The 25,546-nt window shown below is 37.3% G+C and overlaps 1 protein-coding gene across 2 annotated transcripts in view; it reads left to right on the top strand.

Moving 5' to 3' along the window:
* Thada (THADA armadillo repeat containing) overlaps positions 1-25,546 on the top strand; it is a 316,151-nt gene that overhangs the window by 12,974 nt on the left and 277,631 nt on the right. For both annotated transcript variants that reach the window (XM_033763829.1, XM_033763831.1), the window contains exons 11-20: positions 1,353-2,044; positions 3,678-3,829; positions 4,725-4,880; positions 5,589-5,711; positions 9,865-9,988; positions 14,395-14,546; positions 16,136-16,346; positions 19,890-20,025; positions 20,303-20,439; positions 23,805-23,963. In XM_033763829.1, coding sequence (XP_033619720.1) covers positions 1,353-2,044; positions 3,678-3,829; positions 4,725-4,880; positions 5,589-5,711; positions 9,865-9,988; positions 14,395-14,546; positions 16,136-16,346; positions 19,890-20,025; positions 20,303-20,439; positions 23,805-23,963 — 2,042 coding nt within the window. The remainder of the gene's footprint in view (positions 1-1,352; positions 2,045-3,677; positions 3,830-4,724; positions 4,881-5,588; positions 5,712-9,864; positions 9,989-14,394; positions 14,547-16,135; positions 16,347-19,889; positions 20,026-20,302; positions 20,440-23,804; positions 23,964-25,546) is intronic.

Genomic DNA, 25,546 nt, shown 5'->3' with positions numbered 1-25,546 from the left:
TGAGCCAAAATACTTAGTAATTCAATGAAAAGTGATTAGGATAAATCTTAATTAAAAGTTATGTATGTGTAGGGAATGAAAGAAGCATGAAAGAGAATGTAGAATGAAGGAAGAAAGAGAGAGAGAGAGAGAGAGGGAGAGAGAGAGAGAGAGTTAGTTACTGGTTCAGGTTAACCTGGAATGAACTTTTTAACTATCAGTCTGTATGCTAGATATTTTTCAAGCTATAAAAACCTGGAGTGAGGTATGTAGTTCAGTGGTCAAGTACATGGCCCTACGTTCAGTCCCTAGCACCAAACACTAACAAGCAAACAAAATGAAAAATTTCTGTATTGACAGCCAGGTGTGATGGCACATACCTATAATTCCAGTACTCAGGAGGCTGAGGCAGGAGAAGGATTTCTGCCAGTTTGAGACTAGCCTGGGCTGTATAATGAGGCCTTATCTCAAAAATTTTTATATAGTCCTTTAGAATTTATGAAGAACTTCAACATAGCATATGGTCTTGACATGTCTGGTAGATGAATAAAAAAATCTATTTGATGGAATGGGTAAAATGAAGCTTAGAAAAGTAAATGCTTACCTATGAGTATATTTCTAATAAAAACCCGAGCCTACAGTTATGAGAAGGTCTTCTGGCTTCACAAGGCTGTGTTTAGTGTTTCTTTGGTGTTTTTGCCATTGTGGCTGAAAGTGATCATGTCAAACCATATTTAGTTTGCTAATAATGAGGACTATAATTATAGTAAGAGAACCTACCATGTTCTAAAATAACTTTTTACATGTTGCAGCTATATTTTGTATACTGTCCATTTCATATGTTTAAAATGTGCAGTTCAGGTTTTTGTATTTTTAATATGTTCACAGAATTCCTTAACTGTTGTCATAATCAACTTTGTGGATATTTTCATCATTCTAAAAAAAAAAAAAAAGTTTCCTGTATCTTCCACAATCCTTGCACCTCAATATGTTTAGACACACTTGTGAAACAACCATTGTCCCAATGAAGATGGTCACTATTTCATTCATTCCCCCCACCCCAAATTTGTATTATTTTTTACAAAGTTAAAAGATTCATATACAAATTTGAGGTCTATTTTGGTTTTGTTTGTAATTTTTGTTGTAAATTTAGTAATAATTGCATATTCTGTTCATACTTTGCATTTCATGTTTCTAATGTCTGATCATAAAATGAAATTTCTTTTAGGGCTGGGATTTAACTCAGTGGTTCCACTGCCTGCCTTGTAAGCACAAGGACCTGAGTTCAATTTCTGGTACAAAAAAAGAAATTTCTTTTAGTAGTCAGTTTACAAAAATAAGGCTCCTGGTTCATTTTTTTTTTTTTTTTTTAGGATTAAGGAATCAACACTGGAAATGTTTCTGTCTAGAATCCTTTCATTGTGGACAAATTCAGCGATACGTATCCTTGAATCAAGTTCTCCAAGCCTGAAGGACAGTCTGAATGGGAATTCAAGCATAGTTGGGAGACTTTTGGAATATGTCTATACCCACTGGGAACATCCCTTGGATGCTCTCAGACACCAGACCAAAATCATATTCAAAAATCTTCTCCAGATGCACCAGCTCACTATGAAAGGGGCAGATTTGGTCACTGATCCTTTCTTTTTGGGATTGACTAAGAGTCTTCTGCTATTGGAATGGCATATTAAAGGAAAATACACATGCCTTGGCTGTTTGGTAGAATGCATAGGAATTGAACATATTTTGGCAATAGATAATACTGTTCCATCTCAAATCTTGAAGGTGATGGGGGAGCAGTCGTTAGTACCCTATGCAAGTGACCTCTTGGAAACCATGTTTAAAAATCATAAGAATCATTTGCAATCCCAGATTGTTGACATCACTTGGATTGACCAGTGGCATGAGACGTGGGTTTCACCTCTCCTTTATATACTGTGTGAAGGAAACTTGGATCAAAAATCGTATGTGATTGACTATTACTTGCCAAAATTACTGAATTACAGCCCTGAAAGCTTAAGGTACATGGTAAAGATTCTTCAGACTTCCATTAATGCTAAAAATGGTAAGAAAAATTAATTTTTATTTTAATAATTTCTGGATATGATGCTTAAATGTAGGGACCTAGACAGCTATGAATCATTCAAATTTAAATATTACCACTTCTATAAATGGTAAAGGAAGATACTAATGATAGCTATTTCACGTTGAAACAAATGTTCCTGTACATAGCCGAATGGAATTTTTTTTGTCTGAAGTCGTTTTTGCAATTCAAGGAGTGATTCCACTTAAGCAAATAAGATAAGACTTTCTTTATTCCAGGGTTTTAATTCATTTTACCAGTTCTTAATTTATTTTATTGTCAGACTGGGGTAAAAGTATGTGTGCTTTGTATAATTTGCTTGTTCAAGTGATTGAGGCAGAAGTTAAAAAATTATTTTAGTCACATTTAAAGACCAGGACATTTTTTATCTCTGAGAAAGAGATAAAAATGTAAAGAAACAGTTATCTATAGTCATTTAGAATAGGGATAAACATTTTCTTGATTTCAGTGCCTGCCTTCAAAGTGCAAGGTCCTAAATTCAATCTCCTGGTATGAAAAAACAAAACAAAACAAGCAAAACAAAACAAAAAAAATTCTATTGAAACTCAGTAATTCTGAAGGAATCCTTCATAACGCATAACTCAGTGGAAAATGATCATTCTAACTCATCATGAATCTTTGAATTATATTCTGTTTAGCAATGCAAGGATATGGTATCCTTTAATACAATTTAAGAAATATTTTCAACTTAAATGACTAAAAATCTTTAGTACATACAAGAATAACCATAAGGTGTGATAGGAAGACCTATTCTCTCTACAAAAAAAAAAAAAAAAAAATTTTTCCCTTTTTTTTTTCTTTGCGGTGGAGTCTTGCTATGTTGCTCAGGCTGGGCTTAAACTCCTGGGCCCAAGTGATCCTTCCTGCCTCAGCCATATGAGTAACTGAGATTATAGGTATGGGCCACTGTGTTCAGTTTCCATTATTTGTAATTTTAAATAATTGTTTTTGGCTTTTTGAGAAATCATCTAAAATTGAGGTTTCTTTCCAAAGGAAGATTGTCTTTTTACCTCAAGGTGCCCTGTGAGCCACAGCTTTCTGCCTCTTTATAAATGGCTGATAGTCCTTTTCCTGAAACCAGCAGTTCTTCGTGATCCTACTTCATTTTAGTTACTAGTGAGAATAGTAGTTCCAAAATGTAGAAAGGTCAGTGTTTATTTTTAGAGAAATAATAGTCTTTAGTCACTAAAGTGTTTTTCTTTTTCTTGCCAGAGAGTCATTTTAATTTTTGTGTTGTTATTTTTAATAATTCACATGATTTTTTTCCTCTGACTTACTGTACTTCCTGGTTCACTTTCTGAATTTTAGGGAAAAAGTACAAAATATTAGCAAATAAGTTATGATTTCTTTATGTTAACAATATGGGAATTATGTTTACTTAAAATTATTGACACAAAAACAATTAATTTTAAATACTAGCTACTTTAGAATGGGAATTTTAATTTGTGTTAGATAAAGTTTAGAGCGTTTTTCTTAAAATATCTTCATTGGAACACTAATGTTTATGGGCACTGAGAATTGTAATAGTTGCATAGCACAGTCATGGTCTTTGTTACTGTGCTTTTGAGGCAAGAGCAGTCTTCTCCATCCTTAGGGTCCTGTCATAGCAGAGGGGCTCTGGGAGCTTTGATGGCTTGTCTGCGAACAGCCAGAACTCATGGACATCTTCAGTCTGCAACCGATGCCTGGGAGAATCTTGTGTCTAGTGCAAGAATAAAGCAAGGATTAATTCATCAGCACTGCCAAGTAAGGAAATAGCTGGGTATTTGTACATTGCAGCAGGTCCCTAATTTGTTCATTCATTTAATGATTCAATATATAGGCTCCCACTTGTGCCTAGCTGTTTTGGGATAAGTCCTTAATGAAGTCGCATAGGAAGTGAAAAGTATCTTTCTTATGTTCAGGCTTCTTAATATGTCTTGAGGGGATGAGCAAACTTGCATAAAGCACCTGAGAACTCACAAGAAAGCACAGATGGCAAAGTGCTGTTACACACAAGGACTTCCCTGGGAGGCCCAGAAGCAGCTGATCAGAGTGGGTAGTGGTTGATTGGGAACATGGAGTGTTGGAGGAGGACAGACATACATGGTCTGGACAATGATTAAGGCCATTTTCTGGCAGGAGAGAAGTGTTTGATATATTTTACACACTGCTCCAGTGCTAGGCTGATGACTTTTCATTCCCAGTCATCAGTTGAAAGAAACCATTCAACCAGAGCCACTCTTTGGCAAGAAAGTCACATTAATGGCAACAGTGATGAATTTACAAAGTAGGAGCAAAAACAAACCAGGCAACCAGTTAGAAGTGCATGGCAGTCATGTGACAATGAGATGAGGGGGCCTGGAGTAACGTGTCACTGAGGAAAAAGAGGGAAAGAAATGAACCTGACTGAGCATTCCATGGACTATGAGCTCAGATTGTTTACTTTTGTAAAGCCTTGGTTTATACATTTAGTAAAATAACTTCACTAGAAATAACTACCAGACCTTTGGGATTAAGAAACCTTTCTCAAGTGCACATGGGTAAACTAAAGTTTACTTTTTTCCCTTTGGTAGCCTATGTAAATAGACATTTCAGTTGGCTAAGGCTTTACTTATTTAATTGGCAAGTGAACATTTTATTGCTTGATGTATTTGATCAGGTACGGATAGATACATTAGGCTTGCTTTGTGAAAGCAGTCGAAGCACAGAAATTGTTTCTGCAGAAGAAATGGAGTGGATTCAGTTCTTCATCATGTACAATCTTAATAGCCAGTCTCCAGGAGTACGGCAGCAGATCTGTTCTCTTCTCAAAAAGGTAGAATTTGGCATCAGAAAGTTTTGGAAAATGGTGAACTTTGTTTTGGAAATGATTTTGAAAAAGAGCTCAGGTTTTGGGAGAGGGTGGGAATGGTCATAAATTGAATAATTACATTTCTTTGTGGCCTATCTGTGACCTGCTCTATGATTTTGTAAAGCTTGCATTTGAGAGTGAAGCTTGCATTCCAGAGTGAAGTCTTCTCATTTTGGTTTAGCAAGTTAACTTTGAGCTAGCTTGCCTGCCTGCCTGTCTGCCTGCCTGCTTTCTTTCTTTCAGTAAAATAGTCTAGCACTGGGGGTGTACATTGGTTTTAAGAAAACTGACAGTAGGAGGAAGGATGCTCTTGGATTTTTATAGGTTTTCTTTAAGCACCTTGTAAAATGGTCACTTTTGAATAATTCAACTTGAATTAGTCACAAAACATTTCAGAGGTGAATAATTGTTACAGAAATGAGTATATCATCTTTAGGTTGAGGCTAATTTAAAGGAAATGGGAGAACTGTGGTTTAATGACCATATTCTAGTTGCATGATACTTGTTGGCTTTAAAAATATAAATGTCAGTTTTCTCTCAGAAAATTAACATAGTCATTTTTAAGGGTTTGAGAGACAGTACTATCCTTACCTTAAAATTTTCCTTTCGTAGTGGCAGCTCAGTTTAATGCATGGCTTACCTATGTTTTGTGTTTTGTTTTTGTCGTAAAAGTTGTTTTGTAGGATACAAGAAAGTTCTCAGGTACTTTATAAATTGGAGCAAGGTAAATCCAAGCATGAACCAGAGAATGAGCTAACCAAAGAGCAGCCTTCTGTTTCTTTACAGAAATACAAGGTAGGTGATAGATTCTACACATACAGAGCTTTATGAAGCCTAAAACAATTATGAATATGAATGCATATAAATATGAATATGCATTAGAGGGAAGTAAATGGAAGTCTCTTGGTGAACCATGTTTCTGTGCTGTTTTACTTCAAGTTAGGTGTTACGTAAACCTCCTGGTGATTTGGTACTCCACTCCTGAGGACTGACTGTTACAAAATGACATTAATGGGCCCACCTCCACAATTTAAAGCTTGTGTGGACCACATGTGTTTAGTGCTTTAACAAACAGGTAGGTCATGGCTGCCTCTGGGCTCATCTACTGCTCCAGAGTGAAAGACTGCTGTGGCTGAGCCTACTTCCCCCAACAATGGCTCGATGTTAGGGACCCCTAGTCTGCAGTTCAGCTGTAGTGGGGGGGTTGTATCTGTCCATTTTGTGTGCCCGTGAAGAGGTGGGCTGGGCTCCAAGGCACTGTTAATGGAGTGGATGGTTCCCCAAGTATAGTGGCTCCCATCTGGTGGGCACAGCTTGACAATTTTCAGTTTTTTTTCAGAAGAACTGGTTTCTTATTCCAAATCTAGCCTCTCAGAAGTAGAACCTTATTTTCTTCTGAGACCCAGGTAGGAAACAGAGCTCATCTGTTTTAGTTTATTTAGGAAAACATAATAAATTAATGAGACATTTGAACTATGACATATTTATATCTACTCTGAACATTGATATGGAAGGTCTTAATTTTCAGTTTTTTAATTTAAAAGGTAAAAACATTTTTTGGGGGGATAGTATTGGCAGTTGAACTCAAGACCTTCACACCAACCTACATCCCTAGCCTCTTCTGGACTCAAATTTAAAATGCATATTGTCTTCAGCCTCCCAATGCGCTGAGATTGTAGGCATGCATCATTATCTCCAATTAAAAAGGCAAAAAACACTTTTTGATGAAGACTGTTATTACAAAGGTTGCTGTCAGCTTCATCATCTTAAAATCCCAACAGTGAAGATTAGAAAGACACTGACTGGACTTTAAGGACAGGATTATTCCCAATTCTGCCACTTGCTGGTTGGTTAACTTAGTCTCCTTTACATGGGAGTAGTAACTCCTCTCAAATGTTGGTTTTGAGGATGAACTGAGAAATCTCCTTGTAAATGATAAGTCATTCTAGAAAGCCTCACTGGGAGCCATTAAAAGTGACTTAGATTGTATATTTAAAGCCCGTGCTGCTGTGTTGTTGTGACAGTTCTTTGTTAGATCAGTGCTAGATTTTTAAAAACATGTTTTATTTATTTATTTATTTTTTGCAAAGGAGGTACAGTGATGTTTGTGATCTTAAGTACATAGAAACATAGACTATTTCATGGATTGAGGTTCTAAATTTTAATGGATGCATTTTTTAGTGTTTTTTTAATGCTTGTGAATGTGCGTTTTTCAAACAGGAGTCCTCTGAGACTTAAACTGAGTCAATCTTTTTTTGGTACCAGGGATTGAATTCAGAACCTTGCACTTGGGTGGCAGGTAGTCGAACCACTGAGCTAAATCCCAGGCCCCTAATCTGAGTCAATCTTGTAGTTATGATCTTTTCTCCCACCTGGTGGTCACTGTTGCTTTTGGAGGTTGACCTTGGCACTGTGCTGTCATCATCCTCATGATAGTGAGTGCTGTGCACTCTGTGTGGCAGGCCCAGTGCCAACCAGCAGACTAAGTGCTGCAGAAGAAAAAGAGACTTTTAGTTGACAAAGATGTCTTCATTCCTAACTGATACTGTATTAGTAATTAGAGTAGTTTCAGATTTATGAAGTGCTTTATATCCGTATTCTCATTTCATCATTATAAAAATGCTGTGGGATAAGCATTATTTTCTCCACTTAACAAGTGTGAACACTGAAATAGTAAAATTCACTAACCTGTTGGGGTTACCTCAGCTTGACAGTGGTGGAGCCAGGATCCAAATCCAGGTGGGCTCTTCACTCTAAAATCTCAGTAGTTGTTTTAAGAAAACCACATTGGGAAGCATTAGAAGTGACTAGGGCATATGTTGAACTCCTGGTGATTTGTAAGGGTTACTGTTCTTAGCAGTCAGGAACCTAATGTATCAATGTGATCTTTGTTATGGGTACAGTCTGATTTACAGAATGAAGAACTATGTCTCAAAATATAAATGATGATGCAGTTAAGATCATTCCTAAAGGATAAGTTTCTTGTGGTTTAATGTGAATGCTGTTTTACTTAAGACTAGTTTAGGACAGGTTTTGGTAAGCACCCTGTTCCTTTGAAACCCAATAGAATGAATAAATTTAGGATAAAGGATAAACACCCAAGGTTACATGCCCAGCAGCAAACTGAATGCAGCTATCTTGCATAGTTTGTTTGTTTGTTTGAGACAGGGTCTTACTTTGTAGTGCAGCCTGGCCTGAATTCACTATGGAGCCCAAGCTGGCCTTGAATTCATGGCATCTACCTGCCTCAGCCTTCTAAGTGCTAGGATTGTAGGCAGGTGCTACTGTGCCCAGCTGGTATTGTATTCTTTTTTTTTTAATAGCAGTAACACCTAAACTTTATTAAGTGTTTAGCATATATGCCAAGCATTATACCTGTTTTAATTTTCATAACAATCCATTAGGGTAGGTATTGTCATTATTCATTTATTTTTTTTAATTTTTAATTTTTTCCATTAAGTTTATTGGTACATTTAAGGTACACAGAACAGTTACATTCATCACTGGGATCTTGTACCTTTACATGATGTATGTTGGTTCTTATTTTTTTCCCATTCCCCATTCCCCTTCCCTCACTTTACCCCTTTCACCCTTCCCTGTTTGGTCTTTATTCTTGACTGTGTAGTGTCACTTGGGATTAGGACTGCCTGAGTGCTGCTCAAGGCAGAACAGTAACAGGATCTTTGAGAATCACAGCTGTTCTTTATGATTTTTCTGTTTATCTTATACAGAAATTAATCTTTTTTTTAAATTAGAGGAAGAAGACTATCCTGGAGAAAGTATTTCCCACTTTGTTTTTTTATAATTGAATCTTACTGAAGATTTTCATTTTCATTTGAAAATGATAGAGCAGAATGCTAGAGCAGAGGTCTTAGAGGGGCATGTAGAAGACAAAAGAATAGTTGGATCTTTTTATGAATATGTCATAGTCAAACTTATCAAGTAGTCTATATTAAATATTTCTTTGGTTGCGTTATGTTACATTATGACAGATTCTCGCTATGTGGTTCAGGCTGGCCTTGAACTCACTGTGTAGTCCAGGCTGGCCTTAAACTAATGGCAGTCCTCCTGCCTCAGCCTCCTGAGTGGTGGGATAACAGACATGTGTCCCCATGCCTGGCTCTTTGTTCATTTTAAAACATTAAAAAGTATTCGTACTTTTGATGCCTAAATGTCTTTGGTTAGGAAAACCAGCATCCTCCAGCTCTCCTACAATTCAGGTACAGACTTATCTTATTTTCATACAAAATGTGTTTTTTCCCTTGTCTTAAGATATAATACGAATTATATTTCTTGCTAACTCCACAAAGATATGGTTCATTAAAGTTGTGACATATTGTTTATGGTCAAGGGTCTTTTTGCATTACTATAGCAAAAAACCTGAGGCTGGACATTTCAGAAAGAAAACAGTTTTGTGGAGAAAAGAGGTGAATGGCTGTAAAGTCTCAACAGCATGGTACAGACATCTTGGCAGGGACCCCCTGGTTGTGTTACAACTTGATAGAAAAATGGATGTAGGTGGAAGAAGCATGTGTTGATGTAAAAGCAAGTGAGCATTCTAGAAAGTGGAACTTGCATTGTAGCAACTCATTATGAACTTGCTAGTCCCACAAGACCTGACTCCCAGAAGACAACATCAATTTGCTCACAAGGGTGGAGCCCCCTGACCTTGTCACCTTCCACTAGGCCCTGTGTCTTCAAAGGTCCTACCATCTAACCCTGCCACACTGCGTGTCTAGCTTGAAGCACGTGAACTGTTGTGACTGAAACTGTATCCAAACTATAACAGTGGCAAGATGAATTATCACGTGGAATAACCAGTATTATTTGAAAAAATCTTTCTCTCAACTTAAAACGAACAGAAACACCCACTCTTGGGAGTGATGCTCTGGAGAGAACCTGTTGTGAGTTGTTAACTCAGTGATCCCTGCTGTGAATTTTTTTTTAGAATTTCATGTCATCCATTTGCAACAGTCTTTTTGAAGCACTGTTTCCTGGATCTTCCTACTCAACTAGATTTTCGGCTTTAACCATTTTAGGCTCAATAGCTGAAGTTTTTCCTGTATTAGAAGGTAAGTTTCCAGTAATGTTTGGAAGAAGCATTCTTTCTTTTCTTGCAAAGCATGTACTTGTTCTGTAGTTTGCTTTATTTGAAGTTTCATTTTTATTGTCTTTTCTTTAGATTTCTTCTTAGCATATTGTCCTTATTGTACATAATTAAATTTGCCAATTAAAGGACATAAGGAAGAGAAACGATCTCTTTTCATTGATCATTCTTTGCCAACTCAGAACTACAATTTTCATGGATTATACTTATTAAAGGAAGAGTTCCTGCTCTTTATTTTCTTACTTTGCTTTAAGAAAGGGCTTAATCTGTTCTTTAAGCATTAACAATTAAAATAATATGTCTCATATTTAATACTCCTCAATGAGTCTTTGTGGTTAAAATGTGGTTTCCCTTATATACTGTTTGTTTCATAAGCCTCAGCCTGGTTTCAGAAAGATATCATGAGGATGTCATTTCCAGGCATTCTGGCGTAGTGATATTCTGATTTTCCTTCTGTGAGGTACTTGAAAGACATTTAATTTCCTTCTTTGAATCATTTTTTCCCCCTTTTGGCAAGAAATGATTCTTTTTGTCTGCATATATGAATGTATATATAACAGTGTGGTTTTCTTGCTTGTGCTCCATTTTTTCTTTACTGTTGTCAAGCAAGAACATACCCACCTAAGTTACTCTTTAACAGGAGTGGCTGGAGGACCAGAAAGCTTTATAGGATAGCTGTGTTCTTTTTCACTTTATATTAGTAAAGTAAAAGTTTTTTTTTTTTTGAGACAGGGTCTCACTATGTGCTTGAGACTGACTTGGAACTCACTATGTAACCCAGGCTGGTCTCAGACTCACAGCAATCCTCCTGCCTCAGCCTCCCGAGTGCTGGGATTACAGGCGTGCACCACCACGCCCAGCTAAAGTTAAAAGTTTTTGATGGGAGGGGGAGAGTTAGTTGCTATTAATACATGCATCCTTCATTTGAGGAAAATCCTTTTTATCAGGTTTTTAGTTTTAAAAAAATAAAGTGTAACAGCAGAAGTTTCAAGAATAGTTTAGTGAACGGCTAAGTACTTTCTAAATAGATTTATCACTTGTCAGTATTTTGCCATATTTGCTTTACCTCTGTGTATTATTGATTTTACAACTGTCACACAAAGATTAAATTCAGGAAATTTAGTGTTGAGATAGCACTATTATCTAATATCTGATCCATATACAAATTTTGACACTTGTCCTAATAAATGTTCTATTATAGGAAAAAACATCTCCCACAATCCAAGAATGGATCGTAGATCACACATTACATTTTGTTCATTGTTTTGTTTTGTTTTTTTTTTGTGGTACTGGGGATCGAACTCGAGTCCTCGTGCTTGCAAGGCAGGTGGTGGAACCACTGAGCTAAATCCCTGGCCCACACCTTACATTTTGATGTATGCCTCTTTTTAGCCTCCTTTAATCTGGAACTTTATTTCATGACATTAACATTTTGGAGGAATGTGTCTCAGTTGGGGGTTTGTTTCTTTGGCAGGAATTTGGCTAGTGTTCTTAGGCTATCGTAGGAGGAGGTGCATGATGCTGGCTTGTTCATGTATAAGCTTTTTTTTTCACTACTGGGGATTGAACTCATGGCCTTCACACTGAGCTATTCATAGTCCACAATGACAAATACAATCACCTCTTTTAGGTGGGGGTGATAGGCTTTAAGATGACCTCCCAAAACATCTGCAAAATGCTTAGAACCTATGAATAGGAACCTTTTATGGGAAAAGAATCTTTACAAATACAATCAAGTTAAGGATATTGAGATGGGATAATCTGATTACCTACATGGGCCACAAATGTCATCAAAAGTACCCTTGTAAGAGAGAAGTAGAGGCGGACTTGACAGAGGAGGAGGCATGGTGACAGAGAGGTCTGCAGTAGAGTTATACAGCTCCAGTTCGTGGAATGCCAGCGGCCACCGCATGTTAGAAGAGGGTCCTGTAAGAATTGTAATTTTAGACTTTAGATATCCTAAACACCTTAATTTTGGACTTCTGGCTTCCAGAACTGTGAAAGAATAGGTGTGTGTGTGTGTGTGTGTGTGTGTGTGTGTGTGTGTCTTTTAAATTACCAAATTTTTGATGATTTGTTATAGGATTCACAGCCAGTGAATCCAGGGTGTGTTTCAGTGGTATTACAGCTGAATTTAAGTTTTTATCTGAACATGACAGATTATTCATTTAGCAAAAAGACTTGTGCACTTTTAATGGACTTATACCTGTACTTAAGTGTACAGAGAAAAATCCATTAGGCTTAATTAGACTGGTCTTTTTCATCGGGAGAGGAATTTAATATATTTTAATACATATACATTGTAAGTGAAAAACCGGGATGTCTTCTTAATGAGTGACACATAATTGAGCTGTGACTATGTCATAGTAATTATACTAATCAACTGGCAGGTAGTGCAAATGTAGCAGCCATGCTATACCCATTACTTTTAAAGGAGGCTAAATAGCCTGAAATACAGGATGGAAAGTTTATCCTTCATGTTCATCAAAATAACAAAGGTGAGGATTTTATATTCTTTTGTAGAAGTACTGTGATTTAGTAATAGTCAGAATTTTCTTTGCTTTTCCTAAAGCATATCCTAGATGAAGAAGAATAAGTCTCATGTATCTTTCTTATGTTAAGATGAAATATCACAATATTCATGGTGAAAATTGAATCCCATTATTTAAAGGGTTTGTTCAGCAAATATTAATTTGTTGCTTTTTTAATGTCACGTAGCCATTGATAATATAACGTACAAAGCAAAGTCCTTTCTCTTTTTGGGCTTACATTTTAGTGAAGGAAAACAGATAGTACTTAACAGGTAGCACATAGAACTTCAAGTGGAGATAAATTCTATGAAAGAAAAAATTTCAAGAAAAGAAGAGGGAGCTATGTGCCTAGGAGGATGAGGAGTCCTAGTTGTTTTATACAGTAGTGTCAGAGAGGCTTCATATTTGAATAAAGCTCTTAATGAATGGGTTAAAAAAGAAATCACAAAGGAAGTTAGAAAATGAGATTAATTAAAGTAAAAACAAGTTACCAAAATTTTTGAGAGGTAGTAAAAGCAGTGCTTTAAATTCTTATATTAAAACATAAAAGTCTCAAGTCAATAACTTAAATGAATGGGTTAAAAAAGAAATCACAAAGGAAGTTAGAAAATGAGATTAATTAAAGTAAAAACAACTTACCAAAATTTTTGAGAGGTAGTAAAAGCAGTGCTTTAAATTCTTATATTAAAACATAAAAGTGTCAAGTCAATAACTTTATCCCTCACGAAATTACAAAAGATGAGCTAGCACAAGGAAGGAAATACAGATTAGAACAAAGATAAAATAGAGAATAGAAAAACAATACAGTGATCCAACGAAACTAGAATTTTTTCTAAAGATGCATAAAAGTGATAAAATTAAAGCTAGACAAAGGAAAATGAAATGCAAATAACTATAATCAAAAGTAGAAACGTTTCTACACTTGCAGAAATAAAAAGGATTATAAGACAATTATAATGAATAGTTGTATGCCAACACATTAGGTAATCTACATGAAATGAGCAAGTTACTAGAAACATGAAAATTACCACCTCAAGTTGAAATAGGAATTCTCAGCAAACTTGTAACAAGATTGAATTAGTAATCAGCTTCCTAACGAGGAAAACTCCAGGATGAGTGGCTTCCCTGGTGAATTTTACGAAGCATTTAAAGAATTAATACCAATCCTCTCACTCTTTCACAGCATTGGTGAGGAGGTAACACCTAACTCATTCTATGAAGGTTTCATTACCCTGATACTTAAGCCACACAGAGACACTTAGAAGAACATCCCTTACTAATATAGATCTAGAAATTCTCAATAAAATACTAGGAAACTGTATTCAACAGCACATTAAAAGTATTGTACATTATGACCAAGTGGAATGCAAGCTTGGATCAATTGAAAATGGCAAGGTATGTCATTATACTTATTTTGTGTCAGTTCTTCCTAAGATATGGTAGGACTTTGGATTCTAGGTCAAGACGTTTATAAAGATATTTTTCTTTAAAGATACGTTCCTAAATATATTTGTTTTTGTTTATTTTTAAACCGTAGGAACCTTATATATAAAATCTTTTGAAAGAGAATGAAATAGCTTTACATTAAAAAAAAGTATTCATTTCCTTTTCAGAAGTTTGTAATACCATACTTAATTTTGTCATCTGAAGATATAAATTAATAGAAAAGCAATTTTTTGCTATTGTGGATAAAGTATGAAATGTGGTTGAAGTATGAAGTCTTAGTGTAAACTATGAAGTACAAATTTGTACTAATTTTCTGTAAATTTGCCATATAACTACAGGAGGCTGATTTTCTTTTCCTTAATTCACTTTTAAATCTTATTTTTGTTGCTTTTAGGTAGAGTCCAAGTGGTGTATCAGCTGAGTCATGATATTGATGCTGGTCGTTTCCAAACACTAATAGAATGTTTCACCAGCACTTTTGAAGAAGTAAAAACTTTAGCATTTGATCTTCTCATGAAGTTATCAGTAACAGCTGTACAATTTCAGGTATTTGGACTTTTCCTATGTAACTGTAATATACATAGGAAAACTTTCTATTTAAGCATACATAAATAAAGCATCTGGGGATTATCCAGGCCTCTGCATCTGCCTTCTTGGGCCTTTTAACTGTTTCTTTTGGTTAGTAATGTATCTGCACTGTTGCAGTGTGGTGGGAAAGGAAGAAATACCAGAAAAGTTCAAATCAGTGAGCTGTGCTTTTTTATTGCTTTGATAAAAAGGGAGGTGTAGGAGGGAATAGGTTTTATTGTTTACCATATTATTAGTAGGTTTTCAATGAACTATGGTCTCCCCAGTTCCTTTGGGCATGTAATGTTCGATCAAAATGCATCACTTGCAGTAATTTTGAGTTTTTACAGGTAATCTTCCTGCTCATTAGACTGGGAAGCTGAGTGTAAATGTGGTAGAGAATATGTTTCTGGTCTTACAATAAGCAGTAGCTAAACTGAGACTGAAACTCAAGAGTGTATGAGGTTAGCTGGGCATCATGGCGCATGCCTACAATCCCAGCACTTGGGAGGCTAAGGCAGGAGGATCACTGTGAGTTGAAGACTGGCCTGGGCTACATAGTGAAGGGAGTCTGAACTACACAGTGAGACTCTGTCTCAAAACAAACAAACAAACAAAAAAAGAGTATATGAGGTTAATAGTTCTTTTCTCACTCTGCTCTCCCTACCTGGGGATAGGATCCAAGGATGGGCTCAGGAATGAAGGCACTTTATGGAGTAAGTCTGCAGGGGACCCCCAGCTCTTCTCTCATCTCTGCCCTTGAGACTTATTCTGGGGTTAGCAGCAGAGTAGTGGTTCCAGAGCTGTCTGTCGCTTTCTGTGAGAGCTCTCTAGAGGCCCAAGGTACCTGCAAGGGGTGTGGCTGAGCTATAGTCTGGGCGCCAGATGTTTTTATGTATTTAGGGCATGGTAGCTTGTAGGCCCTGTGGGATTCTATAGCAGCACATGCCATAAAAAAAACTGTGTCTTTTTGTGGCTTCTATGGCATTGCAAGGTCTTAGGGTATCTTTTTTGATTTATACTCAGAGTGGGAATTGCTCTCTGGAGTCCACTTGTGCCTGTAGTCTTCTCGGTGCCCTGTGAGAGGAAAGTTCTTCAGGTGCTCGTAAAGAAACACTTTTCCTCTTTTAGCAACACCCACACCTTCCACTATTCATCACATATATATAGCCTTGCATCCCATATATAGCTATACCTTATTCCTGGCAAATGTTTTAAGAGTGTCTGGAGTGGAGAAGGTATATTACAGCATATATATAAAAGATTCATAGTAATCATTACTTACTGAAGTAAAAACTGAAGGCTGATGTGGTGGTGTATACCTATAGACACATCCTAGCTACTTGGAGGCTGAGATAGGATGATCACGAGTTTATAGCCAGTATAGACAACATACTGAAATTCTATTTAAATACATACATACATACAAACTTATATTCAAGAAGAAAAGAAATTAATATTCAGGCTGAGTTAGAGTTATATGGCAGGCTGTGTTTTTAAAAATGTAGTAGTCTTGCAAATTACAGAAATCTTGCTGTGACAGTTACTGGGACTGTTTTTTGTTCTAGAATGCTGAGAAACTGCAAGGCTTATTTGAAGCAGCTCTGGAGCTCAGCACAAGCACAAAACCATATGACTGTGTAACAGCCTCCTATCTGCTGAACTTCTTGATCTGGCAGGATGCTGTGCCATCATCCCTATCTGCCTACTTAACCCATGGTGCTGCATGCAGCTCTGGAGATAAGCCTGCTGCTGTGGTGGAAAGGAACACATTCATGGGTTTGTATTAAGGAAATGACCTTTTATTTAAAAGTTTACAAGCATAGAAGAGCATCATGAGTTTCTTTTACGTAAATGAACAGTTTACTGAGCAATAACACTTGGTTCTCAAGAGAGGATTTGTGTTAAATAAGTAGATACACAAATCTACATTAATAAAACACTTTAAAAAAGGGTAGTCCTTTTCTTCACCAAAAATATACTTTTTTCCTACAGAAATTTACTATGACTCTGGATAAGTCATCTTTGTTACTTTTATGTAGAGCAGAGTTCGTTTGTCTGTTGGACTTTGTATCTTAATTGACTGGTCCCTCCCTTTCCTTTTACACCTCCACATTACCACTTCCCAGATATGGGGTCTGAAATGTTTTAGCTGGTGATTTTCTGTAAGTATTTGTTGGAGATGTATGTACTCAATTGTATGCTAGTAAATCTTCATTTTGGAATTGTTATGGCTGTCAGGACAGGTGCAGACTTTCATAGTAAAAGAGAGGTCAGATATAGAAAATTAGTTGAAAATTATTATTTCTAACGTGGTATGAGAAGCCTTGACAGAGAATCTCTTGTTGCAGACCATAAGGCCATCTGTAGTTCAGGGGGGAGTACGATCATGGATCTGGGTATACAGAGGTGACAGTAGCATAGAGGATGACACTTGGCCACTTGAATTGCTTTAGGCTTGGGATCAAAAGGAAACCCTGGGATGACAATAGGAAGAAGACTGCAACTGGCATTAACTGGGGCGTGCGTGCCTCACAGAAAGGCTTTCAAGTCAGAACGTATTACAGCTGTAAAACATTTCATACATATAAAGAGCACTGTTATATAAGATTAAGTAGCAGTAGTAGGAAAACTTCACAAGTTTTGTTCACAAACTAGGTGATAAACTCAGCTTAAAAGGTAGAGAAAAGGCTGGGGGTAGAGTATGTGGTTAGCATGCATAAAGCCCTGGATTTCATCCCTAGCGCTACCAAAAAAAAAAATACTCAGTTTTCTTAGCCAGATGCAGTGGGGTATGTGTCTGCTGTTTGGGAGACAGGCAGGAGGGTTGCTTGAGCCTAGGTGTTTAGGGCTAGCCTAAGCTGCATAGTGACACTGCCTCTGAAAATAAAAATGCCCATATTTTTTAATCCTGTCCTTTATCCCATCCCATGCTTTACGTTAACCTTTCATCTTTTTTTATACAGTTTTACTACCTACATGTGTGATTAAATTATGTATTATTTGGTTTTATATAATTCTGAATTTTTAAAAATAGTAACGTATATAATATACCAATTTACTAATCTATTTTGTCAATAGGCTTGGTTCTTTTCTAAGTAGTGTGAATGTGAGCATTGTCTTACAGATCTGCCAATTGAACAATAAGGTGGACTAAGCTGGTCAAAGTGTGCATGTCTTCAGTTTTATGAGCTAATGCCAGATAGGTTTTCACAGTACACTGCCACCAACAAATTACGAGTTGTGCTGTATGACATCATCACTGTAGTTTTCTATTGTCAGTTTTTAAAACTTTACAGAATATAAAATGGTATTGTGGTTTCACTTTGCAGTTTTCTAATGACTAATTTTATTATCTTTTCACAGGTTTAAAAACCGTTCATGTTTCATCTTTCATGAAATGTGTGTTGATGTCCTTTGTTCGGTTTTCTTTGGAATTGTTTGTCTTTCTCCTGTTGATTTTAATGAGTTTTATATATTCTGTATATTAATAGTTTACTGGTTATATACAATTCTGAAATTTAAAATATAGCCCTTTCCTTCAGAGGGGTGAGGAGAGGCACCTTCTGTGCTGGGCTAATTGGATGTCCACATGCTAAAGAATGAAACTGGATCTGCTACCTTATATCCTAGATAAAATTTAGCTCAGAATGGACTACAGACCTAAATGTAAGAGCCAAAGCTATGAAACTCTTAGAAGAAACATAGCTCTCGGTCTTCATGATCTTGGGTTAATCAGTACTGTAATTTCTTACGTGTGACTTCCAAAGTACAAACAACAGAACAAAAATGTAGGTAAATTGAATTCCATCAAAATGTATAGCTTTTCTTGAATAAAAGGTGCCATCAAGAAGGTAAAACGAGAACCCATAGAATGGTACACTATTAGAAAGAACTTTTTCATCTTACTAATAAAAAGACATAACCACGTTAAAAAATGGAGAAAGACTGCTTAGACATTTCTTCAAAGAAGATACACAGAAGAATAGTAAATGCATGAAAAGATGCTCACTATCATTACTCTTCAGGGAAGTACAAATCAGAATCATAATTATAATGAGGAAACACTTCATAGAAGTGCCTCATAGAATAACTGTAATTAAAAAGGAAAAAGAAAACAGAAACATAATTACAAATGTTGACAATAACATGTGGAGAAAGTGTAACTTTCATACACCATAGGGGTGGGATATGTTTAGTCCCCGACAGGCATATACCCAGAGAAAAGAAAACATAAATCCAAACAAAAGCTTGTACAAGAAAATTTAGTGCAGTATTATTCAGAGTAGTCAAAAAGTGGGAACCACATCTCTATCAGCAGATGGATGGATGAATACAAATGTGATGCATCCAGGCAGTGGGCTGTTACGCAGACATGGAAGGAGTGAAGTACTGATGGATGCTGCAGAATGGATGAACTCTGAAAATGCAGAGCGGCCTCCTTCACAAACACTTTCGTTTGCAAACAGTTTGGTTCATAGACAGAAGCATTTGGCAACATTTTGTGTTTGTTTGCAAACTGCATTGAATGATGAACATGACTTTGACCTTCTTTCCCACACAAACACAAACGTGGCCACATTTTCCAAAATCATAGAACAAATTTGTGAATCAAGGTACCACTGTATTATGCTAAGTGAAACAATCCAATCACAAAAGACCTTTTGCTGTATATTTTCATTTGTATGGTATGTCCAGAGTAAGCAAATCTGCAGACAAAAATCAGATTAGTAGTTTCTTAGGGTGGGAGGGGATACAGGTGCAAGGTGGGTGGTTACTTCTAGTGAGTAATGTTTTTTTTATGCAGGCAGTGTTCTAAAATTGTACTGGTGTCTGCATGTATCTCTGAACATAATAAAAACCATTAACTTGTACATTTTATTTTTTATTTTATGGAAAAATAAAATTTTCTAACAAAATAATAGTTATTACACTGTGTATCATTATCTTCATTGTACACTTTAAATATATGAATTATATGGTGAGTTATATCTCAATAAAGCTGTTATTAAAAAATCATCTTCTGGTCAAATAACACATCACATAGGTCTAAATTTAGATGCCACAGCTAGATGTCCTAGACTGGTTCAGAGTGAATGTTGCAGTGGATCTAGGTAGTTAAGAAATGACGCTCAATTCTTTAACTGTTGTCCTTAACTAAAATGAGTTAATGGTTTAAGTAACCTTGGAAAATCTTTTTCTGATTCAAAACTTCATTGAATTCATTGGAGTTGGGTGTTCTCATGGAAATTTTGCTCCTTATTAGTTTATAAAAGTGTTTTACAGCTGGCACTATTTCAGTTTTTTGTTTGCTTTTTCTAGTTATCAAATGCTTGATGGAAAATCTTGATGAAGATGTGTCTCAGGCTGAAAACTCTCTTCTTCGGGCAGCAGCATCCTTCCCAATGTATGGGCGCATCCACTGTGTAACAAGAGCTCTGCAGAAGTTACCACTAGAGTAAGAAAATCCCCAACTGTCTCTGGTTTCAGATACACACACATTTTGAGCTTTAATCTCTTACAGGATTGTGTCCTAGGAAAGGAATGTCATATTGCCTTAAAGATAATTGAAAGTTAGATTTAAAATCTACTTATATATTTATTTGTATATCTCACATATTTCATATTTTGCACCATTTTGAAACACATTCTTTTAAGTCCTCCAATCTGGATTTCCATTTTGAACGTGTGACTTTTTGCTTGTAGTATAAGTGTCACTAATGTCCTTATTGCAGCCGCCTGAAGCTGGTGAGTGAGTGGACACCTGTGGTGGAGAAGCTCCTATTGCTGTCCTACAGGATTTCAGCTGTGGTGGCTCCGGTCATTCAGAGCTCCTCTCCTGAGGGCCTCATCCCCATGGACACAGATTCAGGTCAGCAGACAAGCCTGCAGTGATGTTGTTTGATGATTTCTGTCTCTCATCATTTCTTTGGGGAGGTATAAAAGCTAAATGGAGGGAGGAAAAAACAGGAATATTTTCTGTGATATTTTTGCCCATTTTGGTAATATTTTAAACTATTAAAAAATAGCCCGTTAAGTTGTTTACTATCTTTTGTCTAAGAGTAAAAAGTTTTAATTATTCATCTGCCAAAAAGTAGCTAAAAAAATCCACCTGAGAACCCATGATGAGCAAGGTACTATTCTCCCCCATGGTAAGTTGGGTTTTATAGTAGTATTATTATTATTATTTCAGAATATAGCTGACCAGGAGGTTGCTGCGACTTTGAGGGGAGGCAGTATGAGTTAGTGAGGTGGGGAACTAAAGGAACTTCCTAGCAGTCTGCTGTGGACAAAGGCCATTTGAAATGCCGAAACCGTTCAATAAAAGAAAAAATGGGAAGGGATCCTTAACTTGTCCCAAATTGAGTTCATGAACTTTTGTCTGCTTTTTTCCTTTTGAGCCCTCTCTTTGCACATGTTCTTACTAAGGATCTCTTGATACGAACAGGAGCCTCAGCCTGCTTAATTTGTCTTTGCTTCTCACACCCAGCCCATCTCTGTGTTCTTTCAGTGTTAGCCTTCAGTTGCTTAAATTGCTTTCCTCTTTCTGTGCATCTCCTCACCTTCTCCAGATATTTATCTTGTTTTGCTTACATTACTCCAGGGCCTCCCAACTGATTTCCTTTGAGTGTACTCTTGTCTCCTTCCATTTCCTTCTTGCTATATTGAAAGTGTTTTTTCTAATCATAAAATTTATGTTACATATAGCCTTTACTTAACCTTTGGCACCTCCAATCTCTTCCTTTAGTGAATATTTTATGGAGACCTCAGACCAGGTCCTATAATAGTTTGGCTTCTGCTGTTGGTGCTAATGCTGCTGCTGCTTCTGTTGCTTCTCTTTTCCTTCTTCCTCCTCCTCTTTTTAACAAAGATGGGATGTCCTATTGACATATATCTGCACTATATAGTCCAAAGCGATTGGCTGTTAAAGGCATATATGAACATTGATCACAGAAAAAAAAGTGAAGTAAATTTACATTTTGTATTGTGAATGCAGTTTGGAATACAAGTGAGAACTTTGTATTAAGAACATTCTGAGTATATCATGGCACATACTGTCCATCCACTGAAATACCCTGGGCTGATAGAGTGGCCCGTGTTTTGCACAGAAAATGTTAGGTTTTTTTCTTTTCTACTAAAAATAAGTTGGGAGATTAGGATAGTTCATGATGCGAAGACACAGTTGCTGTATTTATTTAGGCTGCTGTTAGTCTACATACTAAATTTGGGTACTTTAGTATTCCTGCTTAGATAGTATGTGGGAATAAAGAGCATTTAGTCTCACAGTTAATATTTGGGTCAGCAAGTTCCAGTATATTGTGTACGAGAGATCACAACTTTTTCAGTCACCTGTTATAGGCAGAGCCTGTATAGATGCTAAAATTGTTATTAAAGAGTTCAAAATATCATTTGGTCTCAGAAACTGTCTTTGGGCCCAGACTTTTCCTTAATTCTCATATTCCATGCTTCTTCATTATTTGCCATGCATTCTGAATTCTTTGAGAAAAGCCTTCTCTAAGAGCAATGCAATTTCTTGAAATTTTATTCTGATCTTTTTTTCTTGGTCTTTGGTTGTTTTTTCCTTTTTTGGTCTTTATCTATTTATTTTGGTTTTTTGAGATAGAGTCTTGCTATGTAGTTCAGACTGGCCTTGAACTCACTATGTAGCACAAACTGGCCTCTGACTTCCAGTGTGATCCTCCTGCCACAGCCTCCTGAGTGCTGGGATTTCAGGTGTATGCCACAACACCCAGCCCATTCTTTTTTTAAATTTATTTTTGGCAAAATTTCAGGAAGCAATAAATGAGTGTAAGATGTTGGTCAAATCATCATAAAATTTGAGTCTTTATATTTCCCATATCCAAGATATTTTTAAGTAGAAGTTATGGGTGTTCTGTCAGTACCTGTCCTTTGATTTGTTAATTGATTCTATGCAATTACCTGTTGGTATTTTTAGCAGTCCGAGCCTGGCTGTCTCCCAGTCACGCATTCAGCCTTTACCTGTGTTGCTGAGCCTGTGCCTTGGACTAGTTCCTGTCCCAGACTCAGTAGTGAGCAAGTTGTGGGGCTCACTCCTCTCATCCAGTGAGATGATAATAAAAGCGAAGTTCACTGTAGTACTAGGACTGCAATCATACCGAGAGAGCATTATATTATTCTATAATGTATTCAAAGCTGAAGAGGCACTCTTTATGACATTCCTGGCTAAAAAGCAGATTAAGAAAAAAACCTTCTAATCTACAATTCAGTAACTTGTAGATAGGGAAACGACTTCTTAAAACAAGACTTAATGAAGTTGATTGTCCTTTCCCATGATTATGCACCATATTTGATATTCTTAGCCAACACTAAAAAAAAAAAACCCAAAAAACAGTGTAAATGAGAGGGCAGTTTTTGTTCTATCGGTGATTTCAGGGTTTTTTTTTTTTTGGTGGAATTAGGGGTCTAACTTGGGGCCTTTGCACTAAGCCATATATATACGTATGCATGGATATATATACATATATATATACATATACATATACACACATCCCAGCTCTTTATAAAGTTTTTTAAAATTTTGGGACAGGGTCTCACTAAGTTGCTCAGACTCGTCTTGAACTTATGATACTCCTTCCTCAGCCTCCCAGAATGCTAGAGTTATAGATGCATGCCACCATGCCTGACTTCAGTTGTGTTTTGCCGTACCTTCAGTCTAAATTTCTATAACTTAAAGTACATTTAAATATGAATAATACCCTGTATGCATAATTTCTACATTATCTACCCTTTGAGTTCCTTCTGCTAGAGCTAATTATCAAATGTTAATAATAGCAGGGGGTAGGGAGATAGTGGGTTTTATCTCCAGTAGTGCCAAAAAACCAAAACAAAAAAGTCTTTTTTAAGCAAACCTTATCACTCAGTAAAAGGTTATCTACTTTTTTTGTTTTTTGAGCTGGGTATTGTTGCAATCTTAGCGCTCTAGAGACTGAAGCAAGAAGATCCCCATGAGATTGAGGCCAGCCTGAAGTACACAGTGAGACCCTGTCTCAAAATAATGGTAATGGTAATAATAGTAGCTTTTTTCTTTTTGGAAGAACAGGACCATTAACCTAGCTGAGGCAGGATCATAAGTTCCAAGGTAAAATAAAAATGGCTGAAGATTTTTCAAAATTGCAGGAGTTTTTGAGAGCAGGTACCCCAAAGAGCATGTGTTGTGGAAGTAGGATTTCATGTACTGTCCTTTCTCTCCTTTAGAGTCAGCAAGCCGCTTACAAGTGATTCTCAATGAGATTCAGCCACGAGATACTAATGATTATTTCAACCAAGCCAAAATACTGAAAGAATGTGATAACTTTGATTTGGAGGACTTGAAAGCCAGTGTGTCAAATATTGATACTTCTGTAGATATCAAAGGTAACACATATAGAATTAGCACTGTAATCGTTTTTTTCCCAGTGATAGGAATAGAACCCAAGGCCTTGTACCTGCCAGGCCAATATTCTACTACTGAACTACACCCCCAGTTCCATGTGTTTAAGTAACAGTAAAATATGTAGAATGACCTTTCACCTGATAAATGAGAGGCTGCAGATCTGTGCAGAACATTTCTAGAAAATAAAGGTTTTTTTTTATATATGTGGTTTTGGGAATGATTCAGTTTTAGGAATTAATTTATAATAACACTTAGTAGAAGATGATAGGCCCCAGTTCACCGTATAAGGTACTACAACAAAAAGTCTTCATGTGCTAAACCTGCCTTCATGGCCATGGCGCATGATGACTTTGGGCAGTAACCATCCTCTTTCTGTGGTCTGACTCCCTGGTGTCTGCTGTGGCCACTTGTAAAGTTGGGCAGCCTTTTAAATGAAGCAAACCTTATCACTCAGTAAAAGGTAATCTACTTTGTGTTACCCCTTCTCCAGAGTTTATATCCTGATACCTTCTTCTATCCTTAGCTGTTCTTGAATTTTCTGCAGTACTGTAAAAAAGTGTAGTTAAAAGCAGAAATTTCTTAGTGATTATATGCTCTGTATTCTCCACTAGATGGAGATATTGTCTTGCAAAAAATTATCTTGGCAATTGTATTTTTAAAACTAAAAAACAGAAATATGTGCTTATGATAATAGATCCAAACAACATTCAGGTCAATATATATTAAAAACAAAGTTGTCTTCCATTTTTTTTTTTTTTTTTTTTTTTTCCTGGGGGTGGGGTTTGAGACAGAGTCTCCCTGTGTAGTTGAGACTGACCTGGAACTCACTGTGTAGCACAGGCTCGAACTCACAGCCATCCTCCTGCCTCAGCCTCCCCAGTGCTGGGATTACAGGCGTGTACCACCAGGCCCGGCTGCAGTTGCTTCTTGATTTTCCAAGTTGCAGTCATCCAGCAACATTTGTTGGGCACCTTCTGTGTGGAGTCCCTTCCCTCGGGGAGCTCCCAGTCATACTGGGACAGCGAGGAATGGCCAGGCGGGGCAGGGGCGACATGCCAGTGTGGGGCAGTCAGAAGGGGCGCGGGGGAGACGTGAGGGAGAGGGCGGAACAGGATGCAGCCAATGGGTACGTCCAGTTTGGCCTTGGCGGCTCGGTATCCAACACCTCCCAGCAGCCTCCCTTCAGGAAAACAGGTGGGGGTGGAGGGTGGGTGCTGGGAGCAGGGGTCCTGGTGTGACCCGAGAACCCTTGAGCTCCGATGGGAGAAAGACGTGAGCGCCTGCTCCAGCCAGGCCCAGGGAGGGTCGCTTTGGGGCTGCCAGATCCGCCTAGATCAAGCGCACTGCGCGTCCCACTCCGGCCAGACCCAGGACAGACATAGGGACGCTGGGTAGGCGGACAGAGGAAGGGTCCAGGAGGGGCCCCCCACCTACAGGCCACGGTCCCCCAGCCCCGTCGCAGGTGGTGGCCATCCGGCAGGAGCGCGCCGGGCAGACCAGCGTGTCGCTGCTGTGGCAGGAGCCCGAGCAGCCCAATGGGATCATCCTGGAGTACGAGATCAAG

The sequence above is a fragment of the Fukomys damarensis genome, unplaced genomic scaffold (genome assembly GCF_012274545.1).
Source record: "Fukomys damarensis isolate Sample0158 unplaced genomic scaffold, DMR_v1.0_HiC HiC_scaffold_2, whole genome shotgun sequence".
In the NCBI taxonomy this organism is placed as follows: Eukaryota; Metazoa; Chordata; class Mammalia; order Rodentia; family Bathyergidae; genus Fukomys; species Fukomys damarensis.
This window is presented reverse-complemented; position numbering and strand designations above follow the sequence as displayed.